At 35.9% G+C, this 23,206-nt stretch overlaps 1 protein-coding gene across 6 annotated transcripts in view; it reads right to left on the bottom strand.

The window, feature by feature from the left end:
• RAPGEF2 (Rap guanine nucleotide exchange factor 2) overlaps positions 1 to 23,206 on the bottom strand; it is a 239,437-nt gene that overhangs the window by 124,452 nt on the left and 91,779 nt on the right. For 4 of the 6 annotated variants that reach the window (XM_082727766.1, XM_082727772.1, XM_082727773.1 and 1 more), the window contains one exon: positions 19,290 to 19,373. In XM_082727766.1, coding sequence (XP_082583892.1) covers positions 19,290 to 19,373 — 84 coding nt within the window. Of the gene's footprint in view, positions 1 to 512; positions 645 to 1,684; positions 1,781 to 19,289; positions 19,374 to 23,206 lie in introns of those variants that run through there. The other 2 variants (XM_082727777.1, XM_082727775.1) reach the window with 2 other exon arrangements.

Genomic DNA, 23,206 nt, shown 5'->3' with positions numbered 1-23,206 from the left:
GTAATTTCAGAATGCCCTTATAATCTTTTATTAAACAACCAAAGATGACAACTAAAAGTGATGCAGGTTCACTTTTGGTCAATCTGCTGGTTCTCTGAGCTATTACAAAGAAAAAAAGTTATGCTCACAAAGATGATTATGGAAAAGACCACTTGGGGCATAACAAGCAGATTATTCCTAAATGCTCATATTCCCTAAGCACAACCAATTTAGGAATGGTTGCTCCAAAAACAGTTTAACAATCCCAATTTTCATTCCCATTAAGTTTTTGTACAGAACAAATTTAAAATTAAGAATCACAAATTGTTGTAAAATTGTAATAAGCTAACTTCAATACTTTTACAGGTGCAAAATGCAATGACTTTATAGTACTAAAAATACGCAGAAAAAAATTACTAAAAGAAATTCATCTTCTATATAATGTAAAACAGAGAAAATTTTAAGAGCCTGATAAGCTTTCTTTCAAGACTCATAACCAGAAAGTACAAATGTTTAAAAATATAAAGGCTTACCTAGTTTTCATAAATACCTTTGGTTATAATATACCAGACAGGGTATTGAGGGATCTTACTCTGGTAAGGCCGTCCTGTCTTAACTTTCGGTGACCACATTTTCCCCACCCAAGTTGAGTCAAGAGCACTTTTCACCAGTGTAAGTTTCCACGAAAGGCAGTTGCTGAATACAGAAGCTGCTTCTATCACTGTCCTTAAACTTGCCCTTTGTGTGGGCCTCCACATTCTTGTTGTACGTCAGAACTACTCAGTGGAATGCAATTCCTCAGTATTGGAATGTAAACTTATTCATGTCAGGCTACACCCAGTGAGGGAATACACAGCAGTCAAACTGAGATTATACTGGTGGGCAATCCCAATTTATAAAATGATTTATATTCCGAGATACCAATTTTTCATATTTCTAAGCAGTTCCTAAACTTCACTTTCCTCCAAAGAATCTAAATAAATGATTGAACATGATGCTCCTAAAATAAAATCAACCTATTACTTAGGGCTCACAAAAAAACATTCACATGACCCTGTCTTGAAATAGAAGAATAGCAATTATCTTTAAGGGGAAAAATCTAACAAGTAACTGCTGATACCATCAGTCCCATTCTCAATCAGTAGAACATTAAGGAGTAAGTTTTAATCTAAGTATAAAAGGAATATGGCCTGAAAAACTTTCCATAAAAATGCATTTAATCTTTTAAAATATTTTATCCTCACTCATTAGTTTAACCAAAAGGAAAAAATATAAAAGGTAACAGCTATCTGAAACAAAAACAAACACACATGAAGTACACATATAAGTTATGTGTGTGTAAACTACTAATTATTTCTAAAGCATGTCCTTTAACAAGCTCGCGTTTCAAAAGTAACTATTTGGGAAAACTAAATATACACTTAAGAGTCTCTCCATTTCTTTCAAGGCTCATTTAGAGATGTTCTAACAACCATTACCCTGCACAAATTAACAGAGGTGGACTGCCCCACAGCAAATCTCAACATTTAACCTTTGCTTAAAATAGAGCAACAAGAAAACAATCACAAGCGAAGGCCTCATAAGCTGTGTCTTCTCTCTGTGCATTCCTCCGCAGCCTGTTGTCTATTGAGCTATGGGAGAAGTACCGAACATTTGCTCTTGGTACCATTAACATTTTAATTCATTTAAAAATAAACGATCTAACCTGCACTGTCTTCATATCTTTGAAGCGCCAGCAGCAGCAACAGCGCTGCCCCCTTCTACGGGAGCTCTTTTCTCTGCAGCAATGAGCACTCCCCATTTCCCTGTGTGTTTTCTCTCAGTCAGTCCATGCGGCTGTAGCTTGTGCAGAAAGCCAACATGCCTTCTGAAGGCTAATTTCCTGCTTCGATGACCCACCCACCCCTCCTGGCTGCAGTTCTGTGTTACACATGTTGTATGGGCACTGCTTCCGCATACCAGCCTCATGACCTCAGCGTCTGCCTGACAGACGCTCTTTATCAATTTCTATTAATTCACTATCTACTACTCTCTTGTAAGTCAAGGGCAAGTAGGCAAATCTGCAATGTCTGCTTTCCTGTGAGTCTTCAAGGTCAAATGCTTAGATGGGCTCAGCAATGCAATTTTGTGAGTAGAATTTATCTCAGCTGCACTCCACACATTGCTCTCCACCAAAGGGATGCTGAATTGTATACCTTGCTTGAGGAATAATTATGGAAAAAAATAGCATAAATTTAAATCAAAACAATGTGGGAAAAGTTGAAAGAGGCTGCTGTTGGTCTTGCTTATCCCTTCAAGAGAAAAAAGGTGGATCTTACCTCAGCTGTACTGGGGTGAAGAGCAAGCAGTTTTTCTCTCTTGCCACCATCTAAACCAGCAAAGGACAGTGGTGTGATGATGACTACACTTTGGTAGTGTCTATGTCCTCGTGACCGAACTGCTACAGAACAGCTCAGCTAAATTGATCTGCTGCTATCTGTCTACACAGTGGCACAAACAGGTCTCTGCTGATCACAGTGCTTTGTACACAGATGGCAGCTGATCAGTTTGTATAAAAGTTATGGTCCATAACAGCGTTCCCCCTCAGCATATAGACACAAGCCTTATCCAAAATGCCTTTGTTAAATGTTCACCATTTCACTGTGCAAAGCTCATAGTGTAGGAGTTGAAGAGACCAAGAAGCTTAGCTTTACCATCTCATCTAAAAATGATATAATTTTCAAAAAATTCATTAAACAGGTAAAATAAACAATTCACACTAAGAAATAACCAAACAGATCTATGTAACTTGTTAATGTATCTAATGTAACTTGTTAATGAGAAAAATGATAGATGAATTCAGGTAAATGATTCAGATTGGCACTTCACTAGGAAGAAACAGAACTGTTCTCAAAAATCAAACAAGGTCTCAACCAGGCATCTGGTACTTTTTAAAGGCTTACATGAATGGCACCAAAACCTAGCCACTAAGTTCCCCCAAATCTGGAACATACCAGATTGAAATAGTAGGTATGTCCTTGTAAGGCGGGACCCCAAAACATAGGTCACGAGTAATATCACATTCATAAAATTCCTAGAAGTTAAAAAAACACATTTACAAGAAAAGCATAAACTCACACTGATATATAATTTCTTACAAAGATATCAAGTAATAAAATGCCAACCAGTTTAATTCATTTGAATAAAATGTGGATATCTCTCATAAGCCATACTTATTTTGTTTTATCTCATTTTATAAGTATTTGTTCTAATGCTACCAGTAAGTAGAAGATTTTGATTAATCTGTTTCAGATCTTTCCTTATAGTATAGAACGAAATAGTAAAAACCTACTACTTATCATCAAAAATGAAATACTTAGGAATAAATTTAATGAAGGATGCACATGTCCTGTACACTAAAAATTACAAAAGGATACTTAACCATGTGAAGGGAAACAATAGAAGATGTAAATAAATTATGAAATATACCATGTTCATGGTGTGGATGGCTCACTATTGTTGAGAATAAACCTTCCCAAATCGATCTATAGATCCTAACAAACATTTGACATTGATATGCCCATTTCAAAATTTATATGAAATAGTGAAGACATAAAAGAGCTAAAACAATTTTGATAAAGAACAAAGCTGGGGATTTATACTATATGATTTCAAAAGCTACCATAAAGCTACACAATTGAAGACAATGTGGTATTGATATAAGAAATGACATGTAGATCAGGGCTCCTGGGTGCCTCAGTTGGTTAAGCGTCGGACTCTTGCTTTAGGCTTAGGTCATGATTTCAGAGTCAGGAGATAGAACCCTGGCTCAGGCTCCACCCTCAGCAAGGAGTCTGCTTGAGTTTCTCTTCCCCCCTTCTCCATTTTCGACACCCCCCATGCTCACTCTCTCTTTCTCTCTCTTTAAAAAATAAAAAAATCTTTTAATTTTTTTTTTTTGTAAGAACTGGCTGTAGATCAATAGAACACAAGAGAGATTCCACTAATAGACTTTTTAGTGGGGAAAATCCTATCTTTTAAAAATTTGCTTAAATGGATGAACTAATATTTCACCAGAAAAAGTATCTGAATAGCCAATAGGCATATGAAAGTATTCTCAACAACACTGGGCTTCAGAGAAATGCATAATAAAGTCACAGTGAGATTATCACCACATATCCTCTAGAGTGGCTAAAATTAAAAACACTGACAATACCGAGGGTTGGGGAAGATGTAGAACACCCAGAACTCTCATAACATGTTGAGAATGCAAATGTTACAGCCATTGTGGACAACGGTGTGGCAGTTCTTTATACAGCTAAACACACATTTACCATATAATCCAGCAATTCTACTCCTAGGTTTTCAAAAAGTAATAAAAACATATGTCCACATAAGCAGGTGTTCACGAATGTTGAAAGAAGCAAAAAATTGGAAGGAACCCAAACCATCATTTACAAATTATGTTTTGCAAAAGATTAATACTACCTTGCTTACAAAATTCAATAGAATGCAGGTGCCTGGGTGATTCAGTTGGTTAAGCATCCAACTCTTGATTTCAGCTCAGGTCATGATATCACGATCATGAATCAAGCCCCAGATCAACCTCTGTGCTGGATGTAGAGCCTGCTTAAGATTCTGTTTCTCCCTCTACCCCCACCCTTCTCCCTGTACACTCTCACTCTCAAAAAAAAAAAAAAGTAGAATTTATGAAATCTGGCATCCACTTTATACGAGAATTGGCAACATATTGCATGGTTTGCTTAAAACAGGCCATGAGATAATTTTGCACTGACATGAGCAGCAAAATTTTACTTGTCAAAAGTCTGTCCCTATAGCCTTCTGAACTTATAAGCGCCTCATTTTGTTTCTGTTTTCTTCCTATTTACCTACCTTTCCTATCTCCAAAATGTTTCAAGTGACTCAATGCCCAGCTTCTCTTCATACCTCCTATAGCTCTCCCTGTCAAAGCATGTACTACAACATGCCTAATATCAAATACATTCATTTCAACTCTGATATCCACCCATTGCATTCCTTCCAGATTTGGTTATAGCTGGCAAAGGCATCATACTACCAGACATGCAAGTTCAAAGCACTGGAACCTTTTTTACTCCAACTTTTCCCTCATCTGTAAAATTTTTAAATTCCCTCATCTGTAAATTCTCTCAGTCTCTAAATTCTGTCAATTAGTCCTTCTAAATTATAGTGACATACGACCCATAGACTTCCATTTTCCTGAAAGTAATAATCAGGCCCTTTACTTTGGCATACCAAGGCCACTGAGATAGGGTTCCTATCTTGGTCTCAACTCTGTCAGATCTTCCATGATCTTCTCATTCTACGGATCTGTAAACTTCAGTGGTTACACATCAGTGTCATAGCCGTTAGCCCAGCCTTTCAGTTCAAATCCGACTGACCACCTGCTTGCAAACTTTGAAAATGAGAGTGTATGCACCAATCTACATGCAGTGAATGAAAATCTCTAGGGCCTGGGCCTCAGGATTTTACCCATCCCAAGCCAGGTGAATCTACTAACTAGCCCAGTTTAGAAACCTCAGCCTTGGTCAATTACTTTTCATAAGTGTGCCCTATGTTATCGTTAACCATCCTTTATTGCCAAACAGAAGGACTCTAATCCAATGTCTTTTCTACTTTCATCCCACAAGCACATTCTTCGGAAAAATCAAACTCATACTTCTCGGGTCAGAGTAGTTAGCAGCCAGTTCTTCTCTACTATATTGAAAAACTAGAATTACTTTATACTCTGACATAGATAATCAAGGGGAAAAAATCCCCACTTTAGCCACAGTGATGTTTCCACACACAAAATTAACTATATAGAAAGGTTTTTAAAAGTTCACTTAACAGGAGCACCTGGGTGGCTCAGTCAGTTCATTGTCCTACTCAGATCATGGTCTCAGGGTTGTGGGATCAAGACCTGCATAGGGTTCTGTGTCCAGTAGGGAGTCTCTCTGAGATTCTTTCTTCCTATCCCCCTGCCCTCACCCTCCACCTCTCAGCCCCCCCCAAATAAATACATAAATCTTTTTTAAAAAGCTCACTCAATATATGTCAATCATATTTCAATTTTTAAAAGTTCATTTAAAAGTTCACTTAAATGGGATAATGATAATAAAATCCAGAAGACCCTATTCACAGATAACTCTTCCTTCTGTGCTTCCAAAATTATATAAATATGTAATTATAAATTATATATATAATTATAATTATTATATATTATAAATATATATTATATATAAATTATATATAATATATAATTATTATATAAATATATAATTATTATATATTATATAATTATATATAAATTATTGTATAGATATATAATTGTTATATTAATATATCATATTGATATAATATATAATTTATATTATAAAATTAAATAATATAAATATATTAAAATTATATTAGTATATAATATATTAAATAAATAAATATAATTATGTAAATTAAAAATGACAAAGTGGTAAACTGAAATGGTCTAAAGATTCTGAATAACATTAAGTAATCATTACTTCAGACTATATAAACCATCTTGGCAGCAGGAGACCTCTGTGATAAATACATATATAGATAAATACACGTATAGACATAGATACACTGTGTATTCTAAATGACTTAGAATGAAGTTTCCCACTTGTAAAACTAAAGCATAGTCAATGATGGTTTTCTAAATTCATCTTAATAAACAAAAATAATAATAATAATAATACATAGGAAAGTGACAGATTTTGACCACTGCCTAAATATTTTAAATTATCTAAAAATGTTTAAATTAAGAAATAAACATTATCTTAATAAAGCTGACAAACTAAGCAGTTTATAGCTATAGAACACAGAATAGGTCATCAATAAAAGAAAAAGTAAAAATAATCTTGAAGTGCAGGATCAAAAAAATTTAGATAAATGTTTAACTAGAAAAATATGGTTTACTTAATGTTTATATAGATCTATAACACTTGACATGAAATACCAGAAATATTTTGTATTTCACAGCAAAAAACACATAACCTCTATAAAGCCATAGATAAGAGGCAAACAAGGAAACATCTAAGGAAATAAAAAAACTTCTAATATTTTCAACTTACAGTTCAATATTCTCATCAGTAATAAATATAGAAGGTAATTTTTAAGCATACATTACATTTATTTAAATTCTAATATAAAGATGGTAATACACATCTAAGCTACTACTTTACTTTATTTCAACTACCTTAATTCTTGAGGTTCTTTTAAACAATTTCCAGTACAGTGAAAAAATCAAGTGCAGTACATAATATAAAGTCATTTTCGTTAACATTCAAATATATGATTGTTGCCTTTTATACATATATGTACATACATATAACTTAACTCATAGTAAAATAAAATAGAGGGTGTCCCTGAACTATGATTAATTGGAAACCTTTATTTTAATAAAGATATTCTAATTTCACCAAGTATAATTTGTTTCATATCGCAATTTTTCTTTAGTAATAACATTCTTACTCCTATTTTCTGTTAGAGTTCCCAATACTGAAAGGCTGCTTCTTAAAAAAAAAAAATTAGTTGATACATATTATAAGACATTTTGAATGCACACAGGTGAAATGCTAACTCACCCATCCCTCCAAACCAAGCCCCCCCCAACCACCAACAAAATAACTGTGGCACAAAAGAGTTCCATTACACTTAGCAATATATAAGCAAACCCAGGTTTTTACAAAGAAAAATACTGTATTTCATTGACACACATACCAGACTCTAAAACCCTTATGAAATACAATATTTACTTCTACAAGAGAAATCCAAACATCACTACATAGAAGGACATGTCTAAGCTGAACTCTCACACACTCATTTTTTACACCAAGGATCACAAATGACAAATTCCCTGACTGAAGATTTCAAGCATCAGATGACCTGGGATATCATATCAATTATACTACAACAAAATTATCAGAGTCCTTCTCTTTAAGGCTACTTACTTTGTTAAGACACTACCAATGCCAATTTTCCAAGGACTATGAAAGCCTGTGCTTATATCTGTGAAGTTGTAGTTATAGCAACCAAATTCCCAACTTGATCCAGCAACTGAACTCCCTCTCTAGAGAACAGTTTTGCTCTGTGCATCAGGTACGTCAGAATATGATTTAAGAAGGGGTAAGATTGATCTAGGAAATGCTCAGAATCATGTTAGCTTTCCAGAATGAACATGCTTCATCTTGAAGCAGCAAATACAACTAATACCTGAAGGGGAACATTTTAATACAGTCCATTGTATCTTTTACATGTTTACTCCAGTCCTTTAATTTAAACATCTACCTTATTTCAAATTTAACACAGGATATATTTTTACCAAGTGCAACTAAACTCTCCCCTCAATATCTCCATCTGTAGACAAATCAAGCTCATGTCTGTTAATTTTATTTGGAACTCTACTGAGCATTTCCTTAAAATCTTTAATATATAACTTTACCTTATATATGCGTGTCATGGGGATACATGGACTCGAGTCAACTTTACATACGACAAGTAGAAATTATAGATGATGTATGCCCTGAAACAGCGTGAATAAGCTTAAGAAAAATATGATCCTAGGGCTGAGGGAAAGAAATGATCCAGCAACAAAAAGTAGTAACAATCTAAGAGAATGTGAGGGGAAACTAAAGAGCAAACATAGCAGAGACTGCTGGTGGCCTATTCCAATATCCCTTTCCTCCATCTCCTTAGAGTGATATTTTTATATTGTTATTTGTAGTGGGCACATCACATTGCAGAATAAAAGACTACTTGTCTTACACTCCTGGGTAACCTGAAGTGGCCACATAAGTACCTCTGGATGTTATATAAAAAGAGACATTGTTTCAAGAATCTGATAGAGATGGAAGCTAACTTTTTTGTTTTTCTGCCTTTCCTCCCACTTCTAGTCCCACTGCAGACAGGACAGCTGGCATTCAGCAGCCATGTGTAAGCAAGTAGAGAAGAAGGATGAAAGCCCATATAACCTTTTCACACTGTGGAGCCACCAGACAGAACATCACGGACCATCTACCTTTAGGGTTCTTGTCTGTGACCAAAAAATAAAAGTAGTTCCTGCTGTGTTTATTCAATCATCTAATACAACCAAAACTAACTGTAACTAATGCAGTAAGCAAAATGATACTCGACAAGACACTGTTCTTCTCCCCATCCTCTACACTCTTGCACAAACTGGCCAGAACGAGGTTCTCATGAGCATCCCCAGACTCCCTCCTTCCGTCGTGCTGCAGCCTCATTCTTTTCCCAGACTTATTATCTCAATACTAACTAGACTTTTAATACATCATAGGCTATTGAAAATTTATTTCTAAAGGGAGGATCTTAGCATAGTATTGGTAAACTCTTAAAGTGCAAGTTAAGATATAATCCTGAATCAATATGATTTAACAAATACTTATGAAAGGGCTACTATGTGCTAGGCAAATGGGAATGCAAAAATGAATAACACAACCCGTGCCCTTCAAAAAGTCTTTCAGTTGTATGGATAGGGAATGATTAATCCCAAAAGGAATACAAGGGTAGGATTCATAGAGAAGAAAATATGTTGTTTTCACCAGCAGATGAGGAGGAGTGGGAGTGAAGGGAGCCACAATGAGATGGACATCCCAGATAGCGAGAACAGCCTGCAAAGGTATGCTCAGACTACAATGATCAGCTTGGGTGTCTGGAGTGGGTAGAAGGAATAATGTAGGTTGGAGACATTTTGCACTACCCTAAACATACCACTAAGAAGTCTGGATTTTCTCTGTTTGGCAGTTGACGGTCATTTAAGCTCATTATGCAAAGGATCAAGGAGAATTCCACGCTTCCAACAACAATATGGTGACACTATGGGAGAAGTACTGAAGGCATATGGGGAGCTGCTTTAATAGCACAGGTGACATCCAAAGTCACTGCCAGTGGTGATGGAGAGCTGATCTGCTAGATACTGTCATTTCTAACTCTGAAGTATTTGCTTAAAAAAAAAAAAAAAAAAAAACAATTGTCAAGGTAGAAAAGAGAGGTCAAAACTAAGATTCACAGATATTTCTAGAGTGTGTGACAAGCTACTTATTAAAGCCATTATTAGACAGAAAAGCAGGAAGTCGAGCACACTTATAGGTGTTTGTCGCTTTACATGTATGCTATCTAGAGTTCAAGGGACCTGGAGCAAATCTACCTAAGGACTGGTGTTCCAAAAAGACCCTTAACTCCTGCTCCCACCTCTCCCTTTACTATATGAACTGACAAACCACAAACCCTAGCAACACCCAAATACCCAGCTTCTCCATGCCTGCCTCTAAACAGCCAAAAGTTCCTAGGAAACACACACACACACACACACACACACCTCTATGATCACAAATATCAAATAAGCACTCAACACTCCATTTGTTTCACAACTTCTCTCTCTTTTGTCAAAACTTCTAACCCGCTCTTGAACTGCCAAATCTACCCAATGACCTCTATAGCTTTTATCATAAGCTTGCAAAGAAGGTGAAGCTCTTTCACTCTTCCTAAAGCTAACACCTCCCCACCTTATAGATCTCATCCACTTCTGCAATTACCTCTCCTCTTTCCGGTATTACCCATTTACCCCTCTCTACAGGATCATTTCTATCAACATACAAACACACACTAGCATCTTCTAGTTTTACAGAAACAAAACTCTCTTTACCTCACAAAAAACACCCAGCCACCACCCCATTTCCCTGCTCCTCTTCACAATGAATTTCCTGTAATGATGAAATTACTCTTTTACCAGTTCTTATTTTCCCTTTGTCCCCCCACCAACGAGCTCCACCATTTCACTGAGACTGGTTCACTCAGGTTACCTATGACCTGCCAGCGGCTAAATCCAAAGGTCACGTCTCTGTTCTCACCTTGGTGAAACTCCTTGCACACCAAACAAGCTGACCTTCTCAAACACTTACCTCTTGGCTTTGCTGACACACAGATAGGATCTCGGTGTTTGAACACTGTATTCTAGGCAGGCACACAGAGACAACTCAATAATATTTGTAGAATGAATAAGATAGAAGGATACACATATATAACTGAAGACCAGCAATTTAAGAGAGAGATGGAGAGGACTCATTAATATTAATTAAGCATCAAGTTGAAGACTACCTTAAAAGGACAGAACTAATAGCCTTGGGTACTGTTTGGTGCTAGAAATAAGTTCTAGTCATTATGCTCATCACTTTTGATAACCATTTTGGTAAACAATTCTCCTAAAATATGAAAGTGTTAAGACACTGGCCCTTGTAGTGATTAGGTTTAATAGACTAACATTTCAAAAGAAAAACACATTTGTCATTATTCGTGGTAACTATCTCTTTAACTTACATTACTTAATCTATGAAGTAGAAGGCTTATGCTTATACTTTATCTCAATAAAGTATGTCAGTTGTTCTTTTTTTTTTTAATATTTATTTTAGAGAGAGAGGAAGAGAGAGAGTGTGCGAATGCAGTGGGGAGGGGCAGATGAAGAGAGAATCCCAAGCAGACTCCACACTGAGCACGAACCCTACGTGGGGCTTGATCTCATGACCCGGAGAGATCAGGACCTGAGCCCAAACCAAGAGTCAGACACTTAATCAATTGCACCACCAAGGCACCCCAGGGCATGTCAGTTTTTTTAAAAACTGCCACTGGATTAGGTGTTGGCAAAATAACTGTAGAAGACTGATAGAAAACTGATTCACACAAACATCTACATTCATGCATATATGTGTATATTTTAATTATATATGCAAGTATATGTGTGTGTGTTTATATTTATAGAACAAATTGAACATTTATAAATTAAAATAGAAGTAAATTTCTGGGGCACCTGGGTGGCTCAGTCAGTTAGGCATCTGACTCTTAATTTCAGCTCAGGTCATGATAACAGCATCATGAGATTGAGCCCTACTTTGGGCTCCAATCTGAGCGTGGAGACTGCTTAAGATTCTCTCTCTCCTTCCCTCCTGACCTGTCCCCAGCTCTCTGTTTTTTGCTCTTTTTTTTAAAAGTATATTTCTATGATTCCATGCCTAACCAACTACAGACCCCAATCACTAGGGTTCTGCAACATAACTGGTAATGGGTTGTATGAGACGTCTAAGATAAGTGTTTCTTATAACTTATTAGCCCTTACTAATTCTTCTATCATCCACTAACTTCAGAATATTCCAAATATGAATTAAATAAAATCTTATGGTTTCTGTTAGTAGACAGGAAAGAAAGAAGGGAGGAAAGGTAGGAGGGGCAAGTTTTTCTTTTAAAGAAGTAAAAAACTTTTAGTAATGCTGGCTATAAAGAAAACTTCTGAAAAACTTACATATTGTGTAATTTAATCCTCTTACAAGTTACTGTTATTTCATCATGTGAGAAGGAAGGTATATAGGACCAATACATTACTTTAAAAACCCAATGAGGGCAGTTTTAAAGTGACTTAAGAGTTTTCTTTTTCTTTCCTGTTTTTTTCCCCCGTTCCTTCTTTAGTAACCACAATTTCTCTTCCATGCTTGATCTATGCCACCACTGTTACGATCTGGCCACTAACTGAAGGTAAATCTTACCTGTAATACATAATTTCCAGAACTCTGATCTTCATCTTCCCTATATACCATTTGGATATATTTAATATTCAATAAAGTTACCCCTCCATAACATGATTTACCAGTAAGTTATTTTCTAAAAGCCATATTTCATCCCCAATAAGGCATCATATAACACACTTGTCTTTCAAGAATATGATTTTCTAATCCTATACAGCTCTTTACATGAAATAAGAAATATTTGTGGTTTTGGTCCCTATCACATAAATATAGAATCATTCTTCCATTGTTTCACCCTCTTCTATTACTGAAAAACACTAGCAAGTTTCAGAGCAATCAATTAACTTATCATGTAGCACTGGCAAGCAGAAAGAAGGCCCGTGATTTTTAAACTCAAGTAGCTCATTGTTTGTCATGTGAATCATAATGAGAATAGTATTTTAGCCTCTCAGAACTGATTAGTTAAATGTCTTGTTTCCCCACTTATCCTCATTATAGCTGCCAGCTCTAATTTAAAATGTGATTATTGAGAGTACCATAGCATAATTTTAATTTTGAAATCGTGGATACACTTGGTATCAATGAAAGAGAAGCACCACTTGTAAATGGACACAGCCGACATGATACAAATAAATGATGTGTGCATTTCTCCCAACCTCTTGTCAATGTTACAGGACACCTACCTTACCAACAATCCTAGCCTTTCCAACCGATTTAGGTAGCTTTGTAAACTAGACCTCTCAGTAATGCCGCCATCACCAATGCTTCTGCAACTAGTTCACTCCCTAAAGTGTATGTCTGTTCTAGATAAGGGGTCATATTCTACTCAGTCCACACAAGCTTTTGTTTATGTATGAACTGCCCTCCTTCAGTCCTGCTTCTGTGCCATCACTCATGCTCTTTACTGTGTCCAGATCTCTGCAACCACTGTCCAACAATCTGAATCATAAACCTAACTCAAAATTCACTTCCTTCCGAGCTACTCTTGATTACCACATACATTACAACACCACTAATCTTGGAAGGGATTCTGCATTCTGTGTGGTCTTTGCTGGATCAGTTTACACTGTATTATCTAATGAAGACCTAGGCAATTTTTTCATGTTTTACATAAAAAAGCCTCAACTCCCCAACCAGCTATCAAATTACATGACAGCAGGGAGTAGATCATATTGCTTTTTTTGCATACTCCAGAACTTAATTCAGAGACCATACAGCAGGACTTACTTAATTTCAGCTTCAACTACTATTTGAAATGACATAGAAAAGGCCTTGAAATTTAAAGTCTACCAAAACTATTTTAGAATGAGAGAATAACCCATAAATATGAAAAGGACCTATGAGCCAACACTAAATGTTGATGGCATTTCAATGTTTAGCAGTTTCTATGGACAGTGCTTTGCCAATTACAGACATAATCTCTTACTATACTTAGAGTGTACAAGTGTACTTGTCCCACTAGGTCTGCTGCCCGACAACCTGGTAGCTAGACACTCACATCCACGTATCGGAAGGCTCCACCCCTCTCTCCCCAATTCCTCTGGCTCCCAGTTTTTATTACAACCCATTTCTTGGCATCTTCAAAGTTTCTAGACTATGGTTACCTTGGGCTTAGCTTTTCCTTCAAACTTATAGCTGCTGATACAAAGTGAAGAGATTTTTTTTACTAACTGCTCTGTATATAAAAAATATAGAAAGTTTTTACCTATCAGAGCAATAAAAATAGTATTTATGCTTAAATATGGTATGCATGATCATTTCTATTAAAAGGTCCTTCCTTGAAGGCTTCTATGATAAAATTGATTCTATTGAGAAAATCATGTTCAACACTTAAATAAAGTGACATTTTTCCCCCAAGATTGTGATCAATGTAAACCCAAAGGAGAGTTTTATAACAATAATGTTTAAATATCTAGCATTGTTTTTTGCAAACAAATGTAAAATGATTGATAAATTACTAGAAAAAGATTCCAATGCTGTGAGTTAATGTCTTCTTTACTAACAATCCAAAGAGCAAGTGAAAGTTTAGAAGCACAGTCTATCTTTAATACCTGCATTAAAATTCTCAGCCTTTCAAAGAAGCCAGCAGCCAAAACACAACATATTAACCCAAGTTATTAAATTATGACTTTGCTACAAAATAGGTCTCAGCATTCATAGGATGGGACAATTTTAAAAGTGAGAAAATTTGAAGTATATAATAATTTCTATTAAAGTTCCATAAATATACTGATTTAGATGACAATAGAACAATGAGCATTTTTAATATCCTTTTTTAAAGATTTTATTTTTTTATTTATTTGATAGACAGAGATCATAAGCAGTCAGACAGGCAGGCAGAGAGAGATGAGGAAGCAGGCTCCCCGCTAAGCAAAGAGCCCGATGCGGGGCTCAATCCCAGGACCCTGAGATCATGACCTGAGCCGAAGGCAGAGGCTTTAACCCACTGAGCCACCCAGGCACCCCTGAGCACTATTAATATCTTTCTTCCCATTATGCAGAATAATCAAAATTACCAAAAAAAAAAAAAAACCCACTTCTAAACCTGCAACTTTATATAAGACAATTTTCATCTACTGCTTTCCAGCCTCACTGTTACTGCAAAAACAATGCCTTTGAAAAAATTAAGGGGGAAAAATTCCTTCCTCAAAATATTTCCCCACCCTCTGCCTGTCACTGTCTTAACAGATCAACTTACTATTACCGTGGACACCACCTGTACCACCTAGTGACTGCCGCACTTTGCTTATAGGACTGGAAAACACATCCAGTTTACACTGCTTCTATATTCATCTGTAACAAATGTCCCCTCCGACATTTTACTAAATGAGAATGAGAATTCCTTTGCTGCATTCCTAAATTACCCTGCTCACCATCTTTCTGATGAAAGAAACTGAATTTATTTCAAATAAGATTTTAAGAAAAACATTACTATAAATCGTACATTGCTTCAAGACTATAAATTTTACTCCAAATAACAATTAAGCCCTATCTTAGGGCAACATTTTATGTAACAACATTATAAATGACATTACGGCCACCTGTACAAATACCAGTGTTTCAAAAAGTGATACATTTCTAATAGATTTATAATAAAACTCATAAAAACATTTACATCACTTAAATTGCTTGGAATAGGAAAGAGTGAGTAAGTTGTCACTGATAGTCTCAAAGGAATTAATAGACTCCATAAATGTTGTAATTCTTATCACAGAAAAATCCATGTTTTAACAATCACAGTAAAGGTATGCAACCGCAATTAACTTTATCTAAAAAAAAAAAAAAAACAAAATTTCTTTTTTAAAACCATAAAATGCTGACCTAAATGTCAACTGAGGAATTTAATAAAGCAAATGAAATCTGGAAGTCAAATGATAAACTTTTTGCAACATATATCATCCTTCTCACTTGATGCTATCAGGTGTCAAAGCAATTCCATAAGAATTAGTTAAAAATATAAAAATATTTTTCAAAGTACTTTGATTCAAAAGTAACTGTTTAGGCTGAATTAGCTGTCAACAGGAGTTGAAACTTTTAAGCAAATGAGCTGGTTACTTATTATATATACGAATAAACAATTTCCTGGCTAACATGATAAAAATACAGTAAGCAAGGAGAATCATCTGTGCACTAGTTGTTTTATAAATTAGACTGCTACTAACACGTCCACCCATATTATCCTCTAGTCAAACCTCAACATTCTCTGCAGAAAGAAATATATATGAATCACTAATGTCAACCTTTAGCATAGCACCAGCAGAGACCCCTTATTAAAACAGTATTGGCACTATTCCTAAGGCAACATCACCAAAGGAAACAAACAACTTAGAGCAAATGTCACAGGTGCAACATGAAGAAACAGCCTATATATAGTACTAGTTGTCATTCAGACTGAAACACCATTCCTTCCTTCATCCCGTTAAAGTACTGGCTTGCAAGCATTTGACATCCAGCCAGAGAAAGAATTACTTATGTCATCTTTTTAAATAATTGGACATAGGGTCCAATGTGTTCATAAAATAGGTCTGAACTGCAAGTCCTCTTTCTTCTAGAACAGCAGTTTTCTGAACACTAGGTTCCCTCTCCAGCAGTTAGAACAAGCTGTTACTTGACTAGTTAATTATGGCTGGTAGTCAAAAAAGATCATCACAGGCTCCTTCACTCTTCTAGGACCTCAGTCTATAGATTCAGTTTACACAACAGACCTTCCATCAAAATAATGAAGTCACTAACCTCTGTTGTCTTTTAAGATGAGTTAATTTCAAATGACAGCCATTAAAGCAATATTTATAACAAAAAGTATCAAAAATGTACCTTTATATTTATTAACTTAACTATGGAATGTTCAAATAACTGAACAATTAAACAGACATTAATATGCATAAAGTGTAAGTCTTTTAGAGTTTTTAGTATTATAAGGCAACATATATGGGTGCACATAGTCTTTAATTGAAATAAACAAGATATTAAATTGTTTAAGTATGCTCTTAAGTATGCAGAATGCATACATTTAAGACTAGCTAGGAAAACACTAGAATATTACAGAATGATTATCTTGTATAGGAGATTATAAGTGACTTTTTCCTTCTCTTCATCTTTGTTAATTTATACAGTAATTATTATTACTTTTTACATTAAAATTATACATAATTTTTAAAATATAACAATGTTTAATTATTGTTTGCCTATACATTCTTCAAAGTCTCCAAAAAGGGACCAAAATGAAGGTCCTATATTTGAAGGAGAAGAGTACTGTTACTCAATTTGCCATTCCTCTGGAAAACAGAATTCCTACAATTACAGGAGCTGGTTCACAGGGACACTACAGGCTTTCTAGGCACAATTCTAGGAGGTACAACCACCCGCCATCCTCTCCTGCCAGTTTCATCAGTCATGAAATGCAGATGATAATTATACTTACCTCAAAGGGTAGCTGCAATATTAAATGATTTCTCACACACACACATACACACACATATTTAGGATTTAAAATGGTGGCCTAGTAAACAGAAAGCACTATCAAAACCTTAGCTATTTTTCCGTCATCATTGTATTACTACTACTGCCACCACCAACGCTATCACCATTACTTTAACTACTGCTACTATAAGAACAACAAACAAAGGCAACAGAGCCTCTCTCCCTCATGGGGCGATTTTCCAAAGAGAGTAAGTCCTACGATCGGCTCTCAGAGAAGAAGGGCAAAGAGGCCTGGGAATTGCACCAGAGATTGTTTTTCAATAGCTGCAATGCGCCTCTGGCACTTGTTCACTACATTCTGGCCTGCAAAGGCCATCCCAACACCTTCTAGTACCACACCCAGGCCTGTATAATCTCTCCCTGTCTCACTGACTCTGACATTTTATAAAAGTTTGTTCATATCTTTTTTTTTTTTTAAGATTTTATTTATTATTTATTTGACAGAGAGAGAGAAATCACAAGTAGGCAGAGAGAGAGGGGGGAGGAAGCAGGCTCCCCGCAGAGCAGAGCCCGACACGGGGCTCAATCGCAGGACCCTGGGATCATGACCTGAGCCGAAGGCAGAGGCTTTTAACCCACTGAGCCACCCAGGTGCCCCTGTTCATATCTTTAAAATACATTCCTAACATCTCCTCTGACCCATTCAGAATTATTCAGGAATATACTTTAATATTTTTGTGAGAGAGTTAGGTTACAGAAGGGTAGATGGTCATTATGCTTTAATCAGTTTTGCCTATGTAAATATTTATTTAGTAAATTTAAATAAATATATTTATTCTTTTTATTTATTTATTTTATTTATTTATTTTTTTAAAAGATAGTGTGTGTGCATGGGCACACAAGGCGGAGGGGAGAGGCAGGGAGAGAATCCCAAGCAGGCTGAGCCCAATGTGGGGCTCCATCCCACAACCTTGATCATGACCTGAGCCAAAATCAAGAGACCGAGGCTTAACCGATTGAGCTACCCAGGGAACCCTTAATCAGTTAAAATTTTAAACACTTTAGTCAAAATAAAAATATTCAATTGTGAACAAAAGACAACTGGGGTAAAAAATAATGAGTAAAACTTATTGGCTGACACGCTCAATCAGCGAACTTAAACATAGGCGGCCACATGTGTTAACAGGTAAGTCCTAACCCTCTTTGGTCATAGCTGATTGGAACTAGGTATGCATCTGTTCCAAGCCCAGCCAATGAGAATGTAGACTAAAGAGTCCAAAGAAAAGATATAGGCACTACCATCAAATGACATAATCATTCAGAACATAAAGTCATAAATCAACAGTCAGCATATCCAAATCAAAATCACAGGAAGAAAGGCATTAACAGCCTTAGAAAGCAGGAAGCCAGTCCACAGAGAAATGCAAGAATGAGGGACCATATGGTCCTGAGAAGCAGAAAAGTTGACGACAGTCCCTGGCTTTCTATTTCTGGTCCCATGTGGTCTCAGTGAACTTTCTTTACTTCCCTTCAGATGTTTATGAGACTGCTTGTTACAGAGGCAGAGATGAACAAATGTGCCCTAAACCAGCCTGACAGTATATTCCTGTTTATAACAAATGGACATGTAACCAGCACATCTTTTTTCTATTTCTTGGTTAAAGAGATTGGAATAGTGATTAAACGTAAAATAGTCCTTTCTTAAAGATCAATGCCCCAAGGTACTACCTTGCTTTGTGTCAGCAGAAGAGGAAACAGGAAGACAAGAATTCCGCAAAAGAACTCAATTCTGCAAAAGGATTTCAAGCTTCATGGATAATCTGTTACATAATATTTATACAGTACCTGCTTCTTGGAAGAAACATGGATTCCTTAATGAACACGGAACCAGATAGAAGGATATACCAGCAGGTCCCAATATCATCAGGACTGGAAAAAAAGATAACAAAATCAGATGATTATCTATGACAACAACAAAATTAAAACAAACATAGTACAAAGTATAGTACCCATTTTCCTTTCAGAATCATAAAGAATGATGAAATAGCATAAAACAAGTACATAAAAACACCATTTCATTTTTTAAATCTTTTATCCCCCCAAATAAGCTAAAGATACTTATCAGTATATTTAAATGTTTTAAATATTCCTTAGACCTATTGCACCTACCATCCTGAGTTTTATCTTTTAATTTTTTTGACTGAAAACACTTCCCTTCTTCAAAAATCAAAATATAGATCAGTAAACAGTGAAACTCGGTCTTCAAAACCTTTTCTCCAGTCTACCAAGCTCCCACATTTTTCTACCACACTTGCTGGATATTCTTTCAGATTTTTTTATATGTATGCACAGAAAAATGGACATATATTCTTATTCCTTCTACTGTCTTTTCTTTCTTTTTATGGAAAGACAACACACTCTAGAGGGATCTTTGCGCTCTTAGAGATCTTTTTATGAGAGTACAGCTTTCTTGTGGATGTGCCATATTTGCTTTAAGCAACCCCGGTGACAGTCATTTCTGTTGTTTTTAATCATTTGCAATTATTTAAAAATAATAAATCAAAAGTGCAATGAGTGACCCCTGTGCATACATTACTGACTATAACTGGTAACCAGAAGTGCAACTGTTGGGTCAAAGAGCACGTACACTGTAATTCTGATGAGTATCAGACTGTCCTCCGCAGGTGCTCAGCAAGTTACCTGTATACTTCCACACAGCTTTACTAATATATAGTATAGTTTGATATATCAGTTTAACAAATGTTTCACAATTTTATGAGGAGGGCTATTCTAGGTGCTTGGACACTTCAGGGAACACCCCCACCAACAACAAAAAGTCCCTTCGCTTATGGAGCTTATATTCTGGTGGGACAATACAGATAATAAACAAGAAAAACAATGAAATGGTAAATGACAAATCAGTGCTCTGGGGGAAGAAGTTACTATAGTTTAAGGAAAATGGGAGGGTGGGTGTTATAGTTCCAAATGGCTGGGCAAGGCAAGTCTCACTGAGAAGAGCACATTTGGGCAAAGGAGCTGACAGCCTACTGGGTTCCTAAAAAACCAGCATTCCAGGCAAAGGGTGAGGAGGATCCAGTGTTACTGCAAAGGCTGACATGGCCCAAGCGAGGGGGACAGTGTGGTGTGGCTGCTGCACAGTAGGTGAGGGGTAAGCCACTGGGGGTCATAAGTAATTCTGCCATTCAGGCCTTTTATCAATCTTTTCATCTGTTTATGAAAATGAGATCTTAGTGCTTTTTTTTTTTCATTTCTTTTTCTTCTTATTATTACAAGAGCATCTTTTTTCTTATTTTCATGAGTTGTATCTTTTCCTGTGAAATCAGTTTACTACCTTTAACCAACATTCTATTAAATTGGGGGACTTTTTCTAATCTAGAAATACTTGATAAAAATTAACCTTTTTAAAAACACATACTGTGAATAATTTTTTCCTGCAGTTTCGTGCTTTAGCCTTTGTGCTTTTTGCCGTGTTTAAGTTATTTTATTTTATCCAGTCAAGTGCACCAAACTTACAAGTTAAAATAAAGGCTTAGCTACTATGAAAAAAAAAAAAAAAAAAAACCCAAAACCAAAAAGCTAAACATAGTAATGGCTTAACCAGGAGGGAGTTCATTTCTCTCTCACACACATAATAACAGCCTTAGCACAAAGGCCCAGGGCTGATATGACAGTTCCAAGGTATGGAGAACTCAGGCTCTTTCTATTATGTGGCTTAGTCAGCCCCAACCCACAACAATCACGTCATATTCTCAGCTGGCAGCTTCCAGTCTCACCAGCGTATTTACATGCTAACCAGCGGAAGGGCTAGAAGGAAGTACAGAGCCTATCCCATTGCAGTTAAGAGTTCAAGGAAGCTGCATACTACACTTGTCTCACATCACAACGAATCACATGTGCGTTGCAAGGGGTCTTCAATCCCCCCGCCACCAAGTTTTCTCCTTTTTGGGGAGTCGGTGCAAGGTGTGAATAGATCCCAAAAGTTTTTAAAGGACAATAAATTCTATTTCCAATTCTGAATAGTTATTTAAAACACCAATCCCTATCATGTAATCATTTTCATTTTGCTATCTGCTTCTAAACAAATCAACAGTTGATCATCGTTTCCCCGAAATCCAGTCTTATCTAATATCACAACTACTTAGTCCTCAATGGCAAGGCCTCATGATCATGTATAGGAACAATAGTGTCAAACAGAGTTTAGCTCCAATGAATGAAACCATAAACGTTAAACGATTTCTCAAATGAAAATGCAAAGTACTGTACTTTGGAAATAACTCATATCCTTTTCTCTCCAGATTTTAATCATTAGCTTTTGCAATCTACAGTCATTTACCTAGTTTTTGGGGGAAAAACTTTCTTGTCTTTCTTAGCATATGGTGACAGCATTATTATTAAATTCTAATTTATGTCAAGTCAAAGTGTGTTCTCTGAATTGCAAGCATAGCTTTAAAAAAAATTTAATAACAAGTAATAAAACATTGAAATGAAAAGAAAAAAAAACGAATTATTATGTAAACTTAATCTGCTCTTACAATGCTCCCTTTATCACCAAAAGGTTGGTCAAGAGAAATGAAATCTAGAAAAACAGGAAGTTAAGGTAGATCACTGCTTATTAACTATGTGGCCTTAGGCAAGTTACTAGAGCAACTGTAAGGATTAAATGAACAATGTTCATTAAATGTAAGTAATAATTATTGTAAAGCTTTTTATGATACACCATGGTCTAGATTAAATGTGACAGAATATAACAAACATTCATTGTTTTTCTAGCCATATATTCTGACTCCCTGAATGCCCATTCATTACCCTATAATTAGAGGTGATTCTTCTAGAAAAAACTTAAGAGATAAAGATAAGAAATTGATACACCCAAACTTTTCCACTTACTATAATTTTGTTTCCCTAATAGATGCACTGTTTCCACTACCTTTTTCAAAAAATTCAAATATTAACTCACAAGAGCTATATTTGCTTCCACAAGAATTGGCAGAGGATGATCATTCAATTAACAAACACTTATTGAATTTGGGAAGCATTTACACTACACCAAATGCCAAATACAACCACTGCAATTTCTTTGAGTTGTCTCTTTTTTAAAGATTCAGGTTTTATAAAAGCACATCAGAACTAAGAAAACAAAAACAGTGAATTTTATTTTACCATGTTTTGGAAATAGCTGTAAGCTAGAAAATCCCTCCCATCTTCTCTTCCCACCCATCCCCCTCCGCCCCCCAGAACTCATGTTGGTTTGTGTTCCAAAAATTCCTTGCTGTGAGATGCCACCATAAAATCTGTTTTACATAGTCTTAATCATCCAGAAAATTCTCCTGACTTTGTTAGAAATCATCTACAATTATGCCTCAGGCAGGCAATGTTTCAGGATGGGATGTATCCTGCTTCTCTTCAAAGTCTGCAAATACTCCTTTCTCACAGTGCAGCTGTCATTACCCGAGAGGTTTTATAGCATTTTACACATACAAAGTGATGATGTTTTTTCAAAAGAAAACATGAAGAGGTTAGCAGCAACAGCCTTAAACTTTTCTACACTTAAAAGGGTAAGCAAACTGAATCCACGACCTCGCTTACAGACACACTAGCAATGAAGTTAGCTAACAGAAGACTGACTACAACAATAACAGTTATGCGGGACTAACGCTGGGATTTATTTTGTCCAGAGGTTCTCAAGTTTTAATACGTGTATGAATCACCTGGGATATGAAGTAAGAATATATGCTCCCAGG

Source organism: Mustela nivalis (genome assembly GCF_964662115.1).
Source record: "Mustela nivalis genome assembly, chromosome: 4".
Classification (NCBI taxonomy): Eukaryota; Metazoa; Chordata; class Mammalia; order Carnivora; family Mustelidae; genus Mustela; species Mustela nivalis.
This window is presented reverse-complemented; position numbering and strand designations above follow the sequence as displayed.